We start from the raw sequence: 18,276 nt of genomic DNA on the forward strand, positions 1-18,276 counted from the left end.
ACCTACCTGACTGGTGCCAAACCAGAGAATTTGCTGTACCACAGGAGGTCAATACTGTCTAGCAGCATGACCAACCCTCCCACTGCTCAGTGGGCTCTTAGACACCTAGGGGTAACTTATAGAGCTAAACAGCAGCAAAGAACACTGGGAGCCAGGGCCGGCGGCTGTAAACAAACTTCATGGAACTGTGGGAAAGTTGGCCACCCCACACACACTACACATTTCTGCCAGATTGTGGAGGACAGAAATTAGATGTGAAAAAGACCTAAGATCACAGCCATCTATTTGTAAGTGCAAGCTATCCAGTCCCCTAATAAGGCAGCTAAGTCACCTTTGAAGGGAAGCCCTGGATGCCCCATTACTTGGGGGGGGGGGGGGGGCGTACAACTACAAAATGCAAAAATCTTGCACTGGCTGAGGGGCAATGTTCCCTCTTATGTCCATCCATGTGCAGAATCCATTGTGGCATGTGCACCACTGGTAGAAATGAGGGATGTAAAAATGCAACCGTGTAACGCTAATCATAGCGGTTACACAACTTCAGGCTCCGCAGTATAAAGCGGCCTGCAGCCAAGCCGCCTCCCCGGGCGCGGGGCTGGCAAGGGCTGCTGCCAGCCCAGCTCTTGGGGACCCAGCATGTAACCTTTGGAGGGTGTGGCAGGGAGCTGAGCCTGCCACTGATGGGCTGCTCCAGCAGGCCCATGGGCCAGTGGGGAGCTCCTGCCTGGGCAAGTGGGGAGCTGTCCCAGCCCCTACTAGTTAACTTTTTACATCCCTAGTAGAACACACACTGCCAGCTGTGGGCACTCTGCTAACCAGCCAAGCAACTGGCATCTCTCCTGCGTGTCTGTCCCAGCGCACAGCTGATAAGGAACATGGCTGAGAGGGATTCACTCAATTATTTCCATGACTCTTCTCCTCCCCCCCCCATCTATGATTCCTGTGGTTTGTTTCTTAGTACTAACACCAAGCGAAGCTGTCCGCCCTCCATCTCACAAAGCCAGACCTGATAAAGAAGATAGTTGGACACACTAAGTCTTACAGTTACCCAAGTATAGCTACAATGTGAAGTCTTTTTCTCCCCTCTAGCCCATGAGTTGTTTTTAGATTAGCTACAGATAGAAGAATGGGTCATCTTATAACACTTAGCATTTTTAAGACAAGTACAAAAAGGCACATTCCTATAAAAACTATTGTAAAGCAAAATCCTTATCAGTTACACTGCATCACAAGTCCTTCTGAGGGCCTTGACCACAAATCACAGGCCAGTGGCATCTTTAGCACTGAGAAATCTTACTTGTTTTGCTACATTCTGTGTTCTAGGTCACACAGACCCATTAGGGTCTGTAACTCAGGGTGTAAACTTTACGCCACAACGTAAGAGCCAGGGAGTTTCAAATCTGCCCCCTTCCAACTCCGCATTGCATGACCATGTAAAGTCAGAACTATGGAATTTAGTTAAGCTTGGAATGATTCTACTTTTAAATCGGCAAATCTCGGTAAAGGTCAGTTTGACTGTACATGGACAATCAAAATTTGCAGATAGGCAAAGAAAAACTGCCTGAGAACTGACTGGTTTAAGATGTTTATATTTTGACACGTGATATTGACAAGTTATGTTTCAGCAGTTTAACTTTTGAACGTTAATATCTACTTAATTATCTGACCTCCCCTATTGGCTGACACCCCATATATGCCTGCCACCAAAAAATAAATTTTTAAAAAGTGCTTAAAACCTATATTTGCACAACTAAAAATTTAACTCCAAGAATTTAAAAAATGCTTACAATAAACATCAGTTGACCTTTTACAAGCACACAGATCAAATTCTGCCAAGCCTATTTATATAGTGTGCCCCTGCTGTCCGGTAAGAGGAGGACTATTCCCAGTACACAGATGGAGGAGGTTTGGCTACACCTTCCGCCCAGCTACGATTTGGCAATGTGAGCTACTCAACTGCCACACTGGAAAGGGGATTTTGAAATACAGAGCATTGCACCTCATCAGGCCAGGCTTAGCGTACGTGGGGAACGCAGAGGTAACACGGCTGCTGTTTGACAATGACAGGAAGGGACAGGAGATGAAGGGAAGCAAGAGTTATCAATGCAGAACTACTTGCTGCCGTATGGCCATTATCTCAACACTTTCAATGAACACAAGAAATTAAATGAGACAGAACGACATTCAAAAGTTACTCAGTGCTCAGCCACTGCCCATAGAAAGCCGGTGAAGCAGCCAATCTCTTCTCTATTTGTCCCAGTCTTCCTTGCCCCTGCTTTGTCTCAGACTAATGAAAATCAACAGTTGGCCAGGGACTAACTGCATTCCATGGTTCCTCTGCTTCACATGGTCAGGCGTTTACCTCCCTCACAAGCCAGCACCTCCTGCAATGGACGGAGAGGGAGACAGTCCTCTGATGGACCAACAGCTGCCTGTTGCCATGGACATACGTGGCTGTTTCAAGTCCGTTTTACTCTCCCCCTCTCCAGCAGAAATGGCTGGGCTGAAAAGACTCCCCCCATAGGGACAACGCAGGACCCTCTCTCTGTTGCAGAGGGTTTGTTTTCATCCGTGCTGTTCACTGACCTACCTGATTTGCCCTTACACCAGCAGACAACTTGATCTGAAAATCAGTTTATTAATACAATTTACTGGGAAGTTATCCCAGCATTAGAGCCCCTGACTAACGAGCTCACTTATGATCAGCCCAGTGTGGGAAAATACTAGATAGTGATGTGATACTTGACATTCACGGCAGAAGGAAGAACAAATGGTGATCTACGCTACAGGCTCAGGCAGGATGGTCAGAGTAGAACAGAGGAAATGAAATGGTCCCTTGTTTTACTGTTTAGCTTACGATCACGTGAATTAGCCATTACCAGGATGTGTCACACAAGAGTCAAGGGCATCTGGGTAAAGCATGAGATTGCATGAGCCACACAAAGCAGACAGGCAGAATGAGACGGAAAAATGAATCCAAACAACAAAAAGAACAGAGAAGGCAACAGGTTAAAGAGGCTAAAACGAGGAGTTGTCCAATGCCGACAGTGAATGATTACGAACACTGGCTGGACTTCTGTAAAGAACAATTATAATAGTAACAGAAGAATAAAAGGTTGTCATGCACCTAACGATGGATCGCTATCAGTCTAGGGCTCTAATGCGGTCTAGTTTTTAGGTTGGTTACTTCTGTGGAGAAGGGGAGGGCAGTTTACTTCTGGTAATCTTTTAAAAAGCCTTGAGAGCGGCATGCTATGTAACCACTGAACTGGAAAGAGAACTGCCAGCACCAGTGAGCAGTAAGGAGAAGCCATTTCCATTCATCTGACAGTTTAAATCTGAATTTAGCCTCAGCACAGATGCAGCTATTGAAACCGTGTTTAAGGCAGGCAGGAGAGCTCCCTACAAATATGATATTTGTAGGTTATTGGGGGCCCATTCTGTCATACCCTTGCAGAAGGGCCTTTCCTGACAGCTGTCAGGAAGAATGGCTCTTGCGCAAGAGGAGATTTTTGTGCAAAAGCAGCTGCTAATTACGCAAATGAAGCACGGCAATATTCCACGCTGTGCTTCATTTGCATAAGCTTTTCCAGAAGAAGGCTACAGTGTAGCTGTAGCCTAAGGGTTCTAGGAGAATGGCTAACTAGTTACCGTTAACTGGTGCCCCGCCCCCAGCCAGGTCCCCCATTCTCCCGCATTTGAGCAGTTAACCAGTTAAACATAACGTATAACCAGTTAGCTGATTAAAGGGGAGTTTAATCTCTAAAGGGTTCGTACGACCTGGCCTCTGATTTATAACATTTACCAGTTCTTTGATTTCAATCAGCACGTCTGTTCGCCCTCCCAGGCCCCGGGGAATTCCGAGAAGGGAGCCCTTGTGGCTATGGCAGCGTAAGCCCAGGGCTCACAACCAATCCCCTTCCATCTCTCTACAAACTGGGCTGAACTTGGGTCCCTCTACCCCCAAGGGGGGCAGGTCCATGCCCTCTTGCTGGGCAGTGTAGCCCCACTTCCCTCATGCTCTGGGAGCCCTCCATCCCACGGGCCAACTTCCTTCGTCCCCTTCCCTGTCGTGTTTGATTGACAGCTCCCCCTGGCTGTACCGCATGTAAGGGCAGGGGTGGCCACTTCTGGGGAGGGTGCAGAGAATTCTGGGCGAAGCGTGGTTGGGTTTTGGCCCCCATCGTACCGCGTAGATGCCAGCGCTGCAGGTTGCGATCCAGGGTTCAATGATTTCTAACCCACAAATGAGGGCGGAGCTCAAAGCCTAGGTTTAACAAACCAGGGTCTGCTAACTCGAGTTCTACGGTCGCTAGTGAACATTGCCGTGGAAACGCCCTTGGAGTAGGGTCAAACGCCCAGCGGAGGAGGATTCAGGCTGGCGGGGCTGTAAAATTGCTGTGCAGATGTTTGGGCTCAGGAGAGCGCCCAGGCTCTGGGACCTCTCCCCTCCCTCCCCCCATTGTGGGCTCCCAGAGCCCTGGCTCCAACCCAAGCCCAAAAAGCTCCATGACAGTTTTACAGCCCATGTGCGGGAGGCAGCTGCCAGGGGCCAGCCCTGGGCGTTACAGTGCTGTGCAGACGTACCCTCGCTCACTTCAATATCCTTTGGCGCAGTCTCAGCTACTCTCCAGCAGGGAGACAGCTGACAATATTTACAGGGAGAAAGGGACTTTATGCAAGCGCTTGGCCAGCAGAAGCCTCTCCCAAAGATATGCGGAGCCCTGCAAATCCACGGATATCCACATCAGCGGGTATGGATGTGGAGATCAGCAGCTCAGTTTTGCGCATATGGATGTGGATACAAATTTGGTATCCACGCAGGGCTTCATAGATATGTTGGAGGAAGCTGTTCAGGGCCAATGAATCATTTGTTATCCCTATGACTATACGAACGAACACTCAAGGACTTGGTGACATTTTTGTTAAGAGTGTGTTACAAGGAATTGAAAGTATCAGATATTGTAAAGTTGGGAGCCTGACTTGGAACCAAAAAAAAAAACTCTCAACCAGGGTTTTCTAGTAATAGCAACTGTGAAAAAATGCATGTTTAAAACTTGCTAAGAAAACGGGATGCAAACAAACAATTATTGTAAGGATAGTTTTTAACAAGGTTATATTGAATTAAAATAATTAATGAAGCAGCTTATGATCTACTTTTCCTTTCCTCCTTTCTACCATGAGAAGTTCAAGGTCTGCGTTCAGCTTTCCCATACAGAAACAGAGCATGTTTAGAGAGAGAAAAATCAGCATTAGTTTACTTTACCGATAATTCATGTTCAAAATGACGTAAGCTCTATTGAAGACAGCAGAAAGAGAAAGAAGAGAAAAGGGGGAGACAAGTCATTATTCTGGTTCTAATGTCATGCAATCACACTGTTAGCTATTCAGTTAGTTAAGTTACCCAATGGTTACACACAGACAGTTTTCTATGAATTAGAATGTATTGGTTTTGAACTGTTTTTAAAGTGCCCTTTATATAAAAATCAGCCAAATAACTGTGCACGTAATATAATGAACCACACTTTTGTGTTCTACAACCTTTACTGACTGATGGAACATTAGGTTTTCAACCTCACACACAAACACACAGCCATCCAAAAATGCCAGAGCTTAAGCTGTGGGGTTCTTGAAAGCACTGTCAGTAACACTAAAGGTACATCTGCCTTAGAGCGACTGAACAATCAAGCTGTACGAGACGTAGCCACAGGAAATAAACCCCACTCATTTTGTAAACATTCCAATCATTTCTTTTTACCTCCAAACTATTACACTGTGCAGATCAGACAGAGAAAAAGAACACTTCATTAAAGCAAAGCAGTTAGCTCGCAGTGTTGTTAAAGGTAGAACAGCAGCACACCGTGACCTTCAGCAGGGCAGCTTTCTCCTTGAAGGTTTTAAAGACAAAGGAAAAAAAACAAGTCCAAATCCTGCTTCTGGATAGTTTCTGTGGCCAGAAGGGACCTTTGTGAACATCAGGTCTGACATCTGCATCTCACAGGCCAGAGAACGTTCCCAAAATAATCCCTAGAGCAGAACTTTTAGAAAAACCTTCAATCCTGATTTTAACATGCTCACTAGCACCCTTGGGAAATTGTTCAATGGGTATGTATTCCCACTGTTAAAAGTTTACGCCTCATTTCCATTCTGAATGTGTTTCTTTTCAGCTGCCAGCCACAGGATTGCGTTCGACCTTTCTCTGCAAAACTAAAAAGCCCATTATTCAATATTTGTTTTGCATGTAGGCAAAAAAAAAAAATATTGAACATGCAAGAGAAGTGACAGCCACTCTAGCCAGCCAAAAGCGCAGAATAAGAAGCTGTATTAGAATCAGCATTTGCCACCACCTAAATCAGGTGCACCTCAAAGAGATTTAGTAGAGAGAATAATTCAAAACAAGGTTAGCCTTCCTCTGTTCCTAGCATGTCTGTTAGCCAGCTGTGATTTCTGTACACGTTCAGATTTAATGGATTCATTTTGGGGAACATTTTGCTTTATGAACAGACTGCAAATGCGACACTTGAAGTATGTGGCTTCACTGCAATTTGCAAAGATAAAAATCACCCCGTGTGGTTTCTGCTCCGTGAACGGATGTGCACCCATACACCGCCGCCCAGATTTCAAAGTCACTCTGACTACTCACACAGGAGTCTGACGTTCGCGTTCTGCACTGGAAAGCGCGCGCCAAGGGGTCAGAATTACAGCCAAGTGGAGCCCCTTGGAAATTCCAAAGATCGCATATGGATGTTTGTTTGCATTATTCATTGGATTTTTGCTAGCAGCCTAGCACTGGCAACATTAGAGCTTGGAAAGAGACCAGCCTCACCTGCCATAGCTGGGGCCTGTTTGCCTGAACCTTGAATAAAGCGAAGGGAAATGAAGGCACATGGCACTTTGCAGAGCAGGCCCTCAGTAAGCAATACAGCCAAAAGGATTCAAATCCCCTGGTTTAGAGGCTGCCCTGAGCCCGCTGGGAGGTCCTTTGCCCTGCTGAGACAAAGCCATTTGAAACACCGAAGGTTTCCAGTCCACTGAAGGAACCCATGGGAGGCAATGCAGAAGACAACGAAGTCTTGCGGTGCCAAGTGCCACACACACGAATCGCTAGCGGCAAGGCACCGCAGAAGGCATTCATTCCTCCACTTCACAGCCACGATGGGGCCAAGTCCCCAAGCACAACGCTCATGTCATTTACCAACCTCTCCCCGCGGGCTCAGTACAGCGCATCAATGACCACGTACGAAGGGCTCTAAACATGGTTCACTATGGAGACACAAGCCTACTACTCAAGGCAGGTCTCTGCCACTTCTGAATCCTTTTAGGAGGGGGCAAAGAAAAATGGGGCTTCGTGGCATTTCAAAGGCTCTGAAGGTCTCTCAACTTTGAAGGCAAACATGTTAAATGGGAAGAGTGTAACCTACGTGCTGGGCAATCCAGCTCTGAGAGCAACTACAATGCAGGCCCCCTTCTAGATCAGCCTCATTCACCAGTAAACTCTGAGTGAGCAGGTGAACTTCTGAAAACACTCCTGAAGCAGATCTCTGAATTTTGCCCACAAGGGATTCCACGTTCAACTCCATGGCAAGGTCAGGAGACCGGCAGCTGCAGCGTGACTTTGGTTTGGGTTTTCATGCAGCTTTCACAAAGATTTAAAGTACAAAAAAAAGTGACGGTTTCCTCCACGTGTGTGGAACTGTAGCTGTTACTCAAGAGACAAAAAGGACATGCTAAAAAAGAAGTTGTGCCCATAGTACAGCTCTTCATTCACCAGGCCTTGCAAAGCAAGAAGCGGTCTGACAAACACCATAGTTAAGAACCCCTTCAAGACCCCTTTGAAGGGAGGATGGTATTCGGGAAAGTTGGGGGCGCGCTGGTGGTTTCCTGGTCTCCTCCTTTTGTTCCCTCTCAAGGCCCGATCCAAAGTGCCCTGACATCACTGGAAAGATCCCCAGGGAGCTTTGAATCAGGCCTTCACCCAGGCCATGTGCTGAGGGATTCGGGAAGGCAGAACAGTTAGCTGGTTAACTATTTTAATTCAGGGCCTGCTGCTCAGCCCTGCCACAGCCGGGGGCTCCCACCACCAGTCTCGCCCCAGCTATGAGGTCCCCCCGCCTACCCCTCTGGCCTCTCCGTGGCTGGGGCTGCCCGCTGAACTTCACCGGCAAGGGCCAGGTAATGGTAAGCATACCACTAACCCTCACAGTAAAACTTTAACCTCTGTACTGGTGACACATGCCCCCCTGCTCTCCCTCCCAAGCCACACACGCTTGGAGGGCAAGGAGCCTGTTGAAGGGAGTTCCCTCTTCAACTCGCTCCCTCCTGGCATATCCTAGCGCCACAGCTCCACACTAGTGCACTGACAGCATCCGGAGGAGAAAAAAGGGGTCACCTCTGCCAGTCATCTCACCTGTTAGTGCCCCACAAACTTTGGGCCTTAGTCAAAACTCAGGGAGCAGGGTTTGGTTTCATTAGGTCACTGAAAGGCTTGCACGTGCACAGAAATGAAAACGGTGTATTCCTGGTGGAAAAAGAGATCAGACTCAAGCCCCGAAGCTTTCTCTTATAGCGAATATCCGAAGAGATGCTTTGTTTCAGCACTTCAGTAACCCCCACTCCAATGGTTTTTATCCCATCCCGGATGCATTAGATACATTCTGAAATGGTGGCAGCATGGAGAATGCCCGAAGCATCATCACAACCTGCATGCCACAGCGCTGTGCGATTAGCATGCATGCAGGGGCAATTGGACTACAGCAAGCAGCCAGGAGCACAACGCTAGAAGGATAAGCTACATATGAGACTGGGTATTCACACTGGAGAGGACACAGAAGCTTAACCAACACACTGAAACTGGCCGGTAGCATCTTCCAGTTTAAACCTACAATGCACCATGGATCCAAGTAAGAAAAACCCAAACCCTAATTTCATTTCACACAAAAAGTAACATTTCTAAATATTGATACATTTTGGAAAGGTAGAACTGTCTCAGATTTTCTAATTCCTCTTAAAAAAAAAAAGACCACACATTCAAATCTTGGAAAGAAACAACCAAACCACAACAACAGAAGTTGGCACACCTGGAAGAGAACATTTACTTGTAATACAGACCATATAGTGATATTGTAGTATCCTACATCCAGGGAAACTAAAAGAGCGAGTCCTTAGAGGAGAAGACAGAGTTCGTAATTCTCAAAATTATTCTGAACTTGAGAGGGGAAAAAACCCTTTTTATTGAAGTCAGTGGACTACTGTGTCTGTTAGAAGGTCAATAAATCAAACAATCCACCCCAACCACACAGACAGTCACTTCCTTAACCAATTAGTGTAACTTAGACGTAGGGACTAATGCAGTTCAGTGCAGCAGTCCCTGGGATCAGAAGTCAGGTGAGCTAGCCTCTACCGCATAGGTACAGGCAGTTGCTATCAATGTGTCTTTCTGAAAAGGGACAGTATTAGCACCTTTAATAATGCGGCTCCTTGGTGACCCCGACACTTACATTTCTAATGTCAGCGATATATCATAGGTACACAGGGCGGGGGGGTTACAAAGATAATACAAACCTGCTGCATCTCAAAACAGAGCATGCCAGCACCTGCAGTCTGGATGACCAAAGAGCAAAGCGCATTTCTGAACTAACGCGAGGCCCAGAGGGTGTCTGGAAAGCACTAATGAAGGTAGGATTAGGCTAGTGCAAACTTAGATGCAAGGATCTGTGCTGCATGAAGAGATAATCTTCAGGAGCACTACGGGAAAAAGGTTCTGTACGTTACATGGCTATCTTGGATGCTCAGAAGGAGCCAGCCATCTGAAGTAAATACATGTCATCTGCAGATTTTGATGGTCAATTCTTGTCCCCAAAAATTCTGTCATCCCAAGGGGAAGAAAGATCTCCCGCCGTAGAAAAACAAAAAAGACAAGACAGACCCACACAGCAGTGGCTCTAACTTACCGGCTGTCGAGGGTGGAGTGGGGGATGATGGAGATGTCAGAGGGGAGCTCGCTCCAGAGCCTGCTAAACGAAATAATGAGACGGTAACGACAGCTTGGCTTCCTGGGCTCACCAAATTAACAGGGGAGGGGCCTTTGGAAACAGTCTGGCTTTACTGACTGCTGCCACCGAACTCAAGGGCACAACTCCCACCGACCTGACCGAACTGGCTAGCCGCACCGTGAGGGCCAGCCCGACTAACATCTCAACTGCACTCACAGAATTCCCCAAGGGGGAGGAGGGCGCTTCCTTTCAACAGCAGGCAGGCTGCCTCAGCTAAACGCCGTTGGGTTTCAGGGGCCACGTTTTACGCTCTGCTGGATGTGTGCCACCCACTGTCCGCAGTCTCGGACCCCACCTGCCTTCTAGGGGGAGTTTGCTAATCAGAGGCTATCGCTTTAGCAGTCCCTCTGAGGGAGGACTGGATTTCACAATGCATTGCCTTCTGGAGCAGTCACACCCTTTCTGATGGACACTTCTGCCCTTGCAAGTCACTCTCATGAAAACAACTGGCTGCACTACGGAACAGTTCAGCGAGGCGAGAGCTCAAACCTAGAGCCCATCTTCAGGACTGGATGCAGATGCAGTAACCTCCCCCCCACAGCGCCTTACTTCACTTTAGTAATGCCTTAATAAGAAACACACGTTACAACAGCGTTTCCACAAGATACAATGGGTTGACTGATCAATGCTCTTGTAACACTGCAGCTTCCGTCCAAGGCTCAGAGCACTAGGTTAAGAGGAGCTCACCCATTAATACAACTATGTCGGTCAGTGACTATGGTTTTCAACTCGCAGTTTGACCATAATGGAACGCGCAATGCTTGGCAATTCTCCGACGGTGGGCTGGGACCCCAAAGTGAATTGCAACCTCATTTTAATGGGGTCACCGAGGCTGGTGTTGGTGCCCCAGCAAGTCTGAAACCTACACCCAAGCCCCACCACACAGGATAAGGTTACATGCCTCCTACCCGGGGCAGTGGGGCTCAGGAGGGCTCAGTCTTCGGTCCCACCTCCTGGGGTCACGCAGCAATTGGTCTCCTCAAAGGGGTCAGGGTGCAGTGAAGTTTGAGACCCGCTGGTCTAATATTAGTGTACAACAGAAAATGCAAAGTGATTTTAGGTTTCTAAGCCGTATGTACTTTGATTTGGGCGGGAAAATGACTGCTGCAAACCTGCTGAAAAGGCTCTGCTGTTAGTTACCTGAATTGTTTGAGTTGCTGTATTTTACTGAGTGTTCTTCCCCACTTTCGAAGGCAGAGAGCTTTGACTTCTTTAAGAACCAAGGAGGGGAGAGAAAGACAGAAATAAATAAGCAGCATTTCCCATTAGTTCACCTCAGGCCCTCACCGAGATGGCTTTGACACGAGCATTTGCAGGGCTCGCCAGCCGCGTAGTTCGGCATGCTATGCTACGCGCCACAGGCGAGTAGATTACACTAACTGTCGAGCACGGAGCATTTGCATCAGCTCCCCAGGGGCATGACAGCATGAAGGATCCCCAGCGCTCTAGACACACCTTCTCTAGAGTGTCCTCCTGCAGCCACAGTCCCATGGGGCTACAGAATCCGCCACTGTTGTGGGTGGTAGTAAAACCATATCACTATCCAGAGCCAGAAACACATCCTCAAAACCAAATTAGAGATGCAGGAGATACTAAGGAGAAAGCCTTCCCATTCCTGGGCAGAACAAGCCAAGGGTTGGGCTGTTCTCTGTATTTACGGCATTCATATAGCCATGCCATTGCTGCCCAGAGCATTAGCTGAGCACATACGTGACTCCAAATCAGCACAGATGTTCTAGCTCAGAACATCTTATTTAGCTCACTTCCTCAGCACGTTCGACACTTGCAAGGTCCATACTTCCCTGCATGCCAGACACTCGAGTTCAACAATTCCATCTACCTTTCGAGCCAAGATCTTCCTTTTCTTTTTCTCCTCCTCAGAGCCATGGTGAGATTGAGCTCTCGTCAGTCGTCTGTGCTGGTGAATCTTTAGAACAAGAGAGAGCCAACAGCCCATGTGAATGTGCAAAACAGTCATCTGGCAACCACAGAGAAAACACTCATGTGGCTTTGAATGTATTTTGAAAAACTGAGATCTCTGTAGCTGCTTTGGGGCGGAGGCCTGGAGACCAGAGTTCAAATAAAATTAGATTTCTAATTTCTGACAGCATGTTTAATGCAAGTGCCACAATAAGTGACAATAGCAGGTCCATGCATTCAATCAGGCCCACATTCAGGCCTTGGCTCATTTACTAGGGAAGGGAGAAGGTATCAAGTTGTCTACAATGACAAAGGTGTCCCAACAATACTATTGTCCAACACAGACTGGATAGTCTTTCTCTAAAAAGCATTCAGGCTCCATACATCTCAGACTGACCTCTTCCTCAGCTAGAAATGAGCCTGGAACAAAATCTAAGACAAAAACCACTCCCGGAATTTGAGAAAGCTTGGATCCTTCCCTAGAACAGACTGAGGACAAAAACTAATTCAGACACCCCAAACTTTGGGAAATTTTAGATCTGGATTTTCTGACTCAAGCTTTTCTATACATTTCAACAGCCCTCTGAAGATTACAAAACTAATATTCAAACATCCAACATAACATGGTCCATTATGGGCACCTATTACTTACATGTAAAATTAAAGCCAAGGTGAAAACACAGAGCCAGCTTCCCAAACCGTCCTACAGATTTTCATGTATTTATCTGCACATGCAAAAGCCAATACAGTGCACAAAAATCTATCACTTGTGTGTCTATCATGTGAGAATGTCAGGAGCCAGGAAGTTTGGCGTCATGCTGTCAATCAGCCATTTTAGCGTTTGTAGCTTTTAAATATGAGAAAGGTACTAGAATAGAAAACAAGAGCTATTTTGTTCTCAATTCTAATACTTTCATTCTGTAGCTTGTATTGTACAGCACACCTTTAAGATATCTCTATCAAATTCAGTTTAAACGAGTCTGTTCTAAAATGGTTTCTTACATCTATTGCAATAGCCTCGCAAGCACGCCGCATCTCAGCAGGTTTAATAAATCTTATGGATGGAAAATCTTTAGCAGTTCACCATTTGGCATAAAATCTTTGGCTTTTAAGATCAGGAAAATGACTGTGGGGAAACCATAAAGAAATGCAGAAATTACCAATTTCTGTTCTTCAGTTAGTCTCTTTTCTATGCCTTCCTTGGAAGTTTTCAATGCCTCTTTTAACTTAGTGGGAATCTGGTAAAGGAAAGAGAAGAATCATGGTATGGCACGTGCAAAGCAGAATTAATACCCAGCTTCACTGCTAAACACCCGCTTCTGGATCTAGGATATGGACCCAGGTTCTCACACTGTGTCCACCTAGACCATGTGGGATTTCTGCAAGCACTGTTCCCCTCCAAACCTGGCTGCCAGCTTCAGCAACAGGAAAAGGGCATCACGCAGGACAGAGGAGTGAAAAAGAGCGTTTATCTAGCAGCGGTTCAGACGTAAGGTGTTGCAGGCTGGGCCGTGGACCCATGGATGGTTTGGGCAGGTTCCATTCAGTGGCAAGACGACTCAGATTCAGTCCTGCAGGAGTCTGTTCTTGCCATTGCTGTCACAACCCACATGGCAAGTAACTGAAGAACAGACATAGCACAGGACCTGCATCATGTTACAATCTCTTCCAAACAGGCATTTGTCCTGATTCTCCTACAGAACTGTATGTTCACGTTTACTCCTCTGGCAACCAAGAACCACCAAAGAAAGTCAGGCGGTTACTCCTCATGTCCAAGCAACTCACCTTTGAGGGACAGTTTGATGCAGCAGCAGCATTCGGTGCACAGGAGCCTCCCCCACCATGCCCAATCCCTTAGTTTGCTTCGCTTGTGTCAGTGTCCTAGCAAGGGACAGCCACTGACATCACACTGAAGCAACACGTAATGAGATTTATTTTAAACGTTCTCCCTCAGATGTTTCAATGAGGAATCGAACACACAAGCGCCCCTGTGAAGTGCTGCTGAAAGCAGCAGCAGCACTGGTGAATTTGCAGCCTGGAACTAAGCCATTGTCTTCTTCCCCACCCCTCATTTACCCTACCCCCCATTTCGGCTGGATCGTGCCCAGGCTCAGAGCCAGAAGCACGTCGGGATACGTGAGCGTTGTTCACTTTACCTTAAACTGTGGTTTCTCCGAATTCGTTAGCAGAACGTCACTGAACAATCTGAAAGGAAAGAAAAGTTGAGGTCCGGATGTTATTTCCAAGGGACAGCAAGGGTCAAGGAGAGAACGCAGCACAACCACCTCTCCTCCACTGCTGCTTATTCTTTGCACTAAGTGAGGGAATATCTTTTATTGGACCCACTTCTCTTTGCACTGGCACATACATGGTGCTTTTCACCCAAAGGGTCACAATGCACATGGAGAGCCCTCCCCGAAACGCAGCCCCCTCTGACATGGAATGCAGCCAGACAAGCTAACAGCTCTAGGAGAGGCCATGAGAAGAACTGAAACAAGGTAGTCCGAGTTAGGCTGCATAGAACACCCCAAAGCCAACTTTCCCTTTACTTCAAATGGCAGCAGGACTACAGGGAAGGGTCAGGTTTGGGATTTTCTGTACATTGCATCTAAACGTCACTCCTCTTTCTGAAGAGAAACTCTGTTTGCACAGTCAGTCTATATTAGTAGTCAAAACATGAAGAGCACGGAAGACATCTGTGTAAAGTTTCACATTTCTGTGTACCCGGATTATAACTACTGCAGTTAAAGTAACTGAACAAAGAAAAACATTTCATTCAATCCTGCCTTTTCAGAGCACAGGGGAAGTACACTAGAGGGCAAGGTTAGTCTGAAAACAGAAATACTGTAAGATTTCCAGCTATGTTCTAATTCCTTTAGGGTACAGCTATACAGCAGCATTATTTCAAAATAACTAGTGTTATTTTGAAATAACTTAGTCCCGTCTACACAGCAGGCGGTTATTTTGAAATAATGTTGAAATACTGTCAAGCTGGAGGACTTCTTACTCCGACTCCTGTAACCCTCATTGTATGAGGAGTAAGGGAAGTCGGAGGAAGAGTGCTGTGTAGATGCTCTCAATTTCAAAATAAGCTATTCTGAAATAAACTTCGCAATTGACGTGGCTCAATTTGCGTAGCTTATTTCGAGTTAAGCCCTGCTATGTAGACGCACCTCTGGAACAAACACTAGAAGGCTGTCCAGTGAAGGGTCAGCGTTAAATCCACTGTGACCAACAGTTTAGAGTTTTGACACAACTGCAGATCACCACATGTTTATAAATGTGATGAATTTATCCAACATCCCAGATCCAGCCATTTAGGAACAATAGTAGGTAGAGAATTCAGAAAGACATGTGATAAAGTTGTCAGAGTCCCTTCAAAAACTAGCTCATAGATTCCCCAGCCCGCCTTTCTCTCTTTTGTAATTATGTGCCCATGCAAAACACAGATTCTTTCTACAGAACATTATTATCCACGAGGAGAGAAAGGGTTACTTTTATTGTATTGGCATGTATGTGAATCCAGCTTCCCAATCTATATGTGCCGAGTGCAAAGGGAATGAAGTCTGGTATGGCACACGTCAGATCGGGCTGGATATAGATTCTCTTCTCTAACTCGTGACCATTGTAAATTCTTATACCAATATCACTTCCCTGCTGTCAGATTTCTGTTCATTTCCTCTCTCCCCCTCAAAGAGAAATGATACACAACTGCACTGACCCTTTCCCACCAGAGGATCCAGAACTCCGCATTATGCCCCCAAACGTGTGGTAAACCAAACACCGAGAAATTGGTCCACAACTCTAAAAGGCCGAGCTTAACACTTCTGCCCACTCCCTGTTTTGAACATTAATGTTGAGCTAATCACACTGCAGGCTCACTTCCCATCTGAGCTAGTCAGGGTCACATCTGGAAAGAACAGTGACCCCTACCGCACAGCATCTTAGCTGTTTTATCATCATCCCTCCAAGTGCTAGCACGTGCGTTCGTAACGGAGAGCGGCTATCCACTATTTAAACCAGCACAGCAAGAAGCCACAGAAATCGGGCTTACATGTGTTGGAGTTCATTATTTCCGTGTTTGGGGAAACGGTAATGTTCCCGACCATACTTTAATACAGTATTCTCTTAAACAGCACCATGCTGCACCAGGGTGGGCAAAATATGGCCCGCAGGCCTGATTCAGCCCACCAAGCTGTTGGATCTGGCCTGCAGGAACTCCCTGCCTGCCCATCCCTGCATGTGGCTCACAGCAGCTGGCTCAGGGGCCGGCTCAGGGGCCATGTGCTTCTCTGAGCACCACCTGTGACGGGGTGGAGGGGGAGAGAGGAAGAGGCTTTGCATGCAGCCACCGCCTGCAGCGCAATCTCAAGCGCCCATTGGCCAATTTCTTCCTCTGGCCCAGGTGAGCACCACTTGGCCAGAGCCTGCCTCTGGCATTCCAGCCCCTCCCTTCCCCAACCCTCTGCCCCCCCACTCCTGCACCTAAAACCCCCTCCCAGACCCTGCACTGGTCACAACCCAAACCCTCATATCCGCTCCTGCACCCCTCCCCCACTTCACAACCCCCCTCCCAGACCCTGCATTCCTGGTCTCCTGCACCCAAACTCCTTCTCAGACCCCACATCTCTCCTGCACCCCAATCCCTTACCCTGAACCCAGCTTCCAGCCCAGACCCCACAACTCCTCAATATCATGGAAGAGTGCAGCCTGTGACCACTTATCAAATTTATGGAGTGTCCCTCCCCCCATCAAAAAGTACTGCCCACCCCGAATCTACATGGGCCAATTTACACGCAGAACGTAAGTGCACTTGAGCAATTTCACCCCCATACTCCACGTTATTGCTCCATATAAACAAACCCTTAGCTAGAAATAACCATTTCCAGGGGGGTTGTTTTGATAAACACCTCCCCCCCTCTTTAATGAATGGGGAGGGGTTTTGCAGGTGTATATTGATTACAACTGAAAATTAGAAGTCCCTCATATGAAATAGTACCACCACCTGGGTGTGTGAATGCACCGTATGCTACACTGCAGCTAGGGTCAGAATAATTGAAGGAAAATGTCTGAGACATTATTCTCCCCCCTCTCCCAAAAAAATCTTTAGTCTGAACGATGAGAGCAGAGACAGCTTTGCTCATATTAACGATAGTATAAAGTCTACAGAGAATGAAGCAACAAGGACTTACGGCATCTGTAAAAGCTTGGAGACAGCTGGCATGCCATTCTTTATGGCTTCGCAGGAGAGCACGGATTCCAGTACAGACACTTTAAAATAGGGAGGGGGGAGAGAAAAAGAGATTTTTATACTGCAGGAACACATTTGCTAACTCTGCTTTCCTTGTGTTGGGATAAAGATTAGGCACAGTTGCGTAACACTCCCCATCGAGCCTTTCAACTAGAACAATGCGTGCACGCGCACACAGTTCAAGAGCAGGAGATAACACTTTTACCAGATAATCAGAAACTGAGTAGTAAAGAAAGAACGGCAAAGCCAGCCAGTGCATCTAGGGGCCGTATAGATTTCTTTAGGGAAAGAGAATACCGGGGTGGTACATTTCTATTGTAGTCGACTTAGTAAATGATGTATTCTCAGAACTCTCCTTCTAAAGCCACAGGACATTTTAAGCAGGTTTCTAGTGTATTCCAAGATGTCCTGGGTTGAAAGAGGCAGATGACTGAAGTTACTTTAAACAGGCGCTAAAGCCTCCCCAATTGTATAACACCGAGGAGTCCTGTGCCACTGGACTCGTCGTTTTTGCGGATAGAGACTATGACTACCCCGAGACTCGTGCCCAAGAGTATACTGACCGACTGATGCCGACGGAGCAGGAGGGAAGCTGTCCACCGGGACTGAATCTGGCGGTCTCCCATACGTCATTTCATACAGTAAGTGGCCAAAGCAATGTACGTCAACCCCTTCTAGAGTCTAGGAAGACAAAAGCCCAGCTTGTCCAATCAAACCACTTGGCACATGTCGGTTTCCATAGGGGAGAGGGGCAAAGGAGGACCGGCTTGTGGGGAGGGATCAGGACTGGGATGCGGGTTCCCTGTGAGACGGACCAAATCACGGAGTGTCTCTGTGCCGGAGTTCCCCACTGATAAACATGAGCCTCCTCTGCTCCCACTCCACCCGTGCTAAGTTTGGAAGGGAAGAGCAATCTTACTCGGTCTACAAACCGCACCCAGCCCAAATCGCTCCTCTAATCAATGACCCCTTTCCAAGTGATCCCGCTGGCATTTTCAGTTGCAGGTGACAACACTGTGAGGGGTTAGATCACAGAGGTCCCCGTGGGCTGGC

The 18,276-nt window shown here is 47.1% G+C and overlaps 1 protein-coding gene across 10 annotated transcripts in view; it reads right to left on the reverse strand.

The window, feature by feature from the left end:
* PXK (PX domain containing serine/threonine kinase like) overlaps positions 1-18,276 on the reverse strand; it is a 50,222-nt gene that overhangs the window by 1,612 nt on the left and 30,334 nt on the right. For 4 of the 10 annotated variants that reach the window (XM_075938404.2, XM_075938406.2, XM_075938411.2 and 1 more), the window contains 7 exons: positions 17,787-17,904; positions 17,165-17,243; positions 14,129-14,177; positions 13,133-13,210; positions 11,893-11,979; positions 11,193-11,262; positions 9,951-10,013 (listed from right to left, as the gene is read on the reverse strand). In XM_075938404.2, the coding sequence (XP_075794519.1) occupies positions 9,951-10,013; positions 11,193-11,262; positions 11,893-11,979; positions 13,133-13,210; positions 14,129-14,177; positions 17,165-17,243; positions 17,787-17,904 (544 nt within the window). Of the gene's footprint in view, positions 1-5,266; positions 5,297-8,407; positions 8,519-9,950; positions 10,014-11,192; positions 11,263-11,892; positions 11,980-13,132; positions 13,211-14,128; positions 14,178-17,164; positions 17,244-17,786; positions 17,905-18,276 lie in introns of all 10 variants that reach the window. The other 6 variants (XM_075938407.2, XM_075938405.2, XR_012906414.2 and 3 more) reach the window with 5 other exon arrangements.

This window comes from Pelodiscus sinensis, chromosome 11 (assembly GCF_052426305.1).
Source record: "Pelodiscus sinensis isolate ZL-2025 chromosome 11, ASM5242630v1, whole genome shotgun sequence".
Classification (NCBI taxonomy): Eukaryota; Metazoa; Chordata; order Testudines; family Trionychidae; genus Pelodiscus; species Pelodiscus sinensis.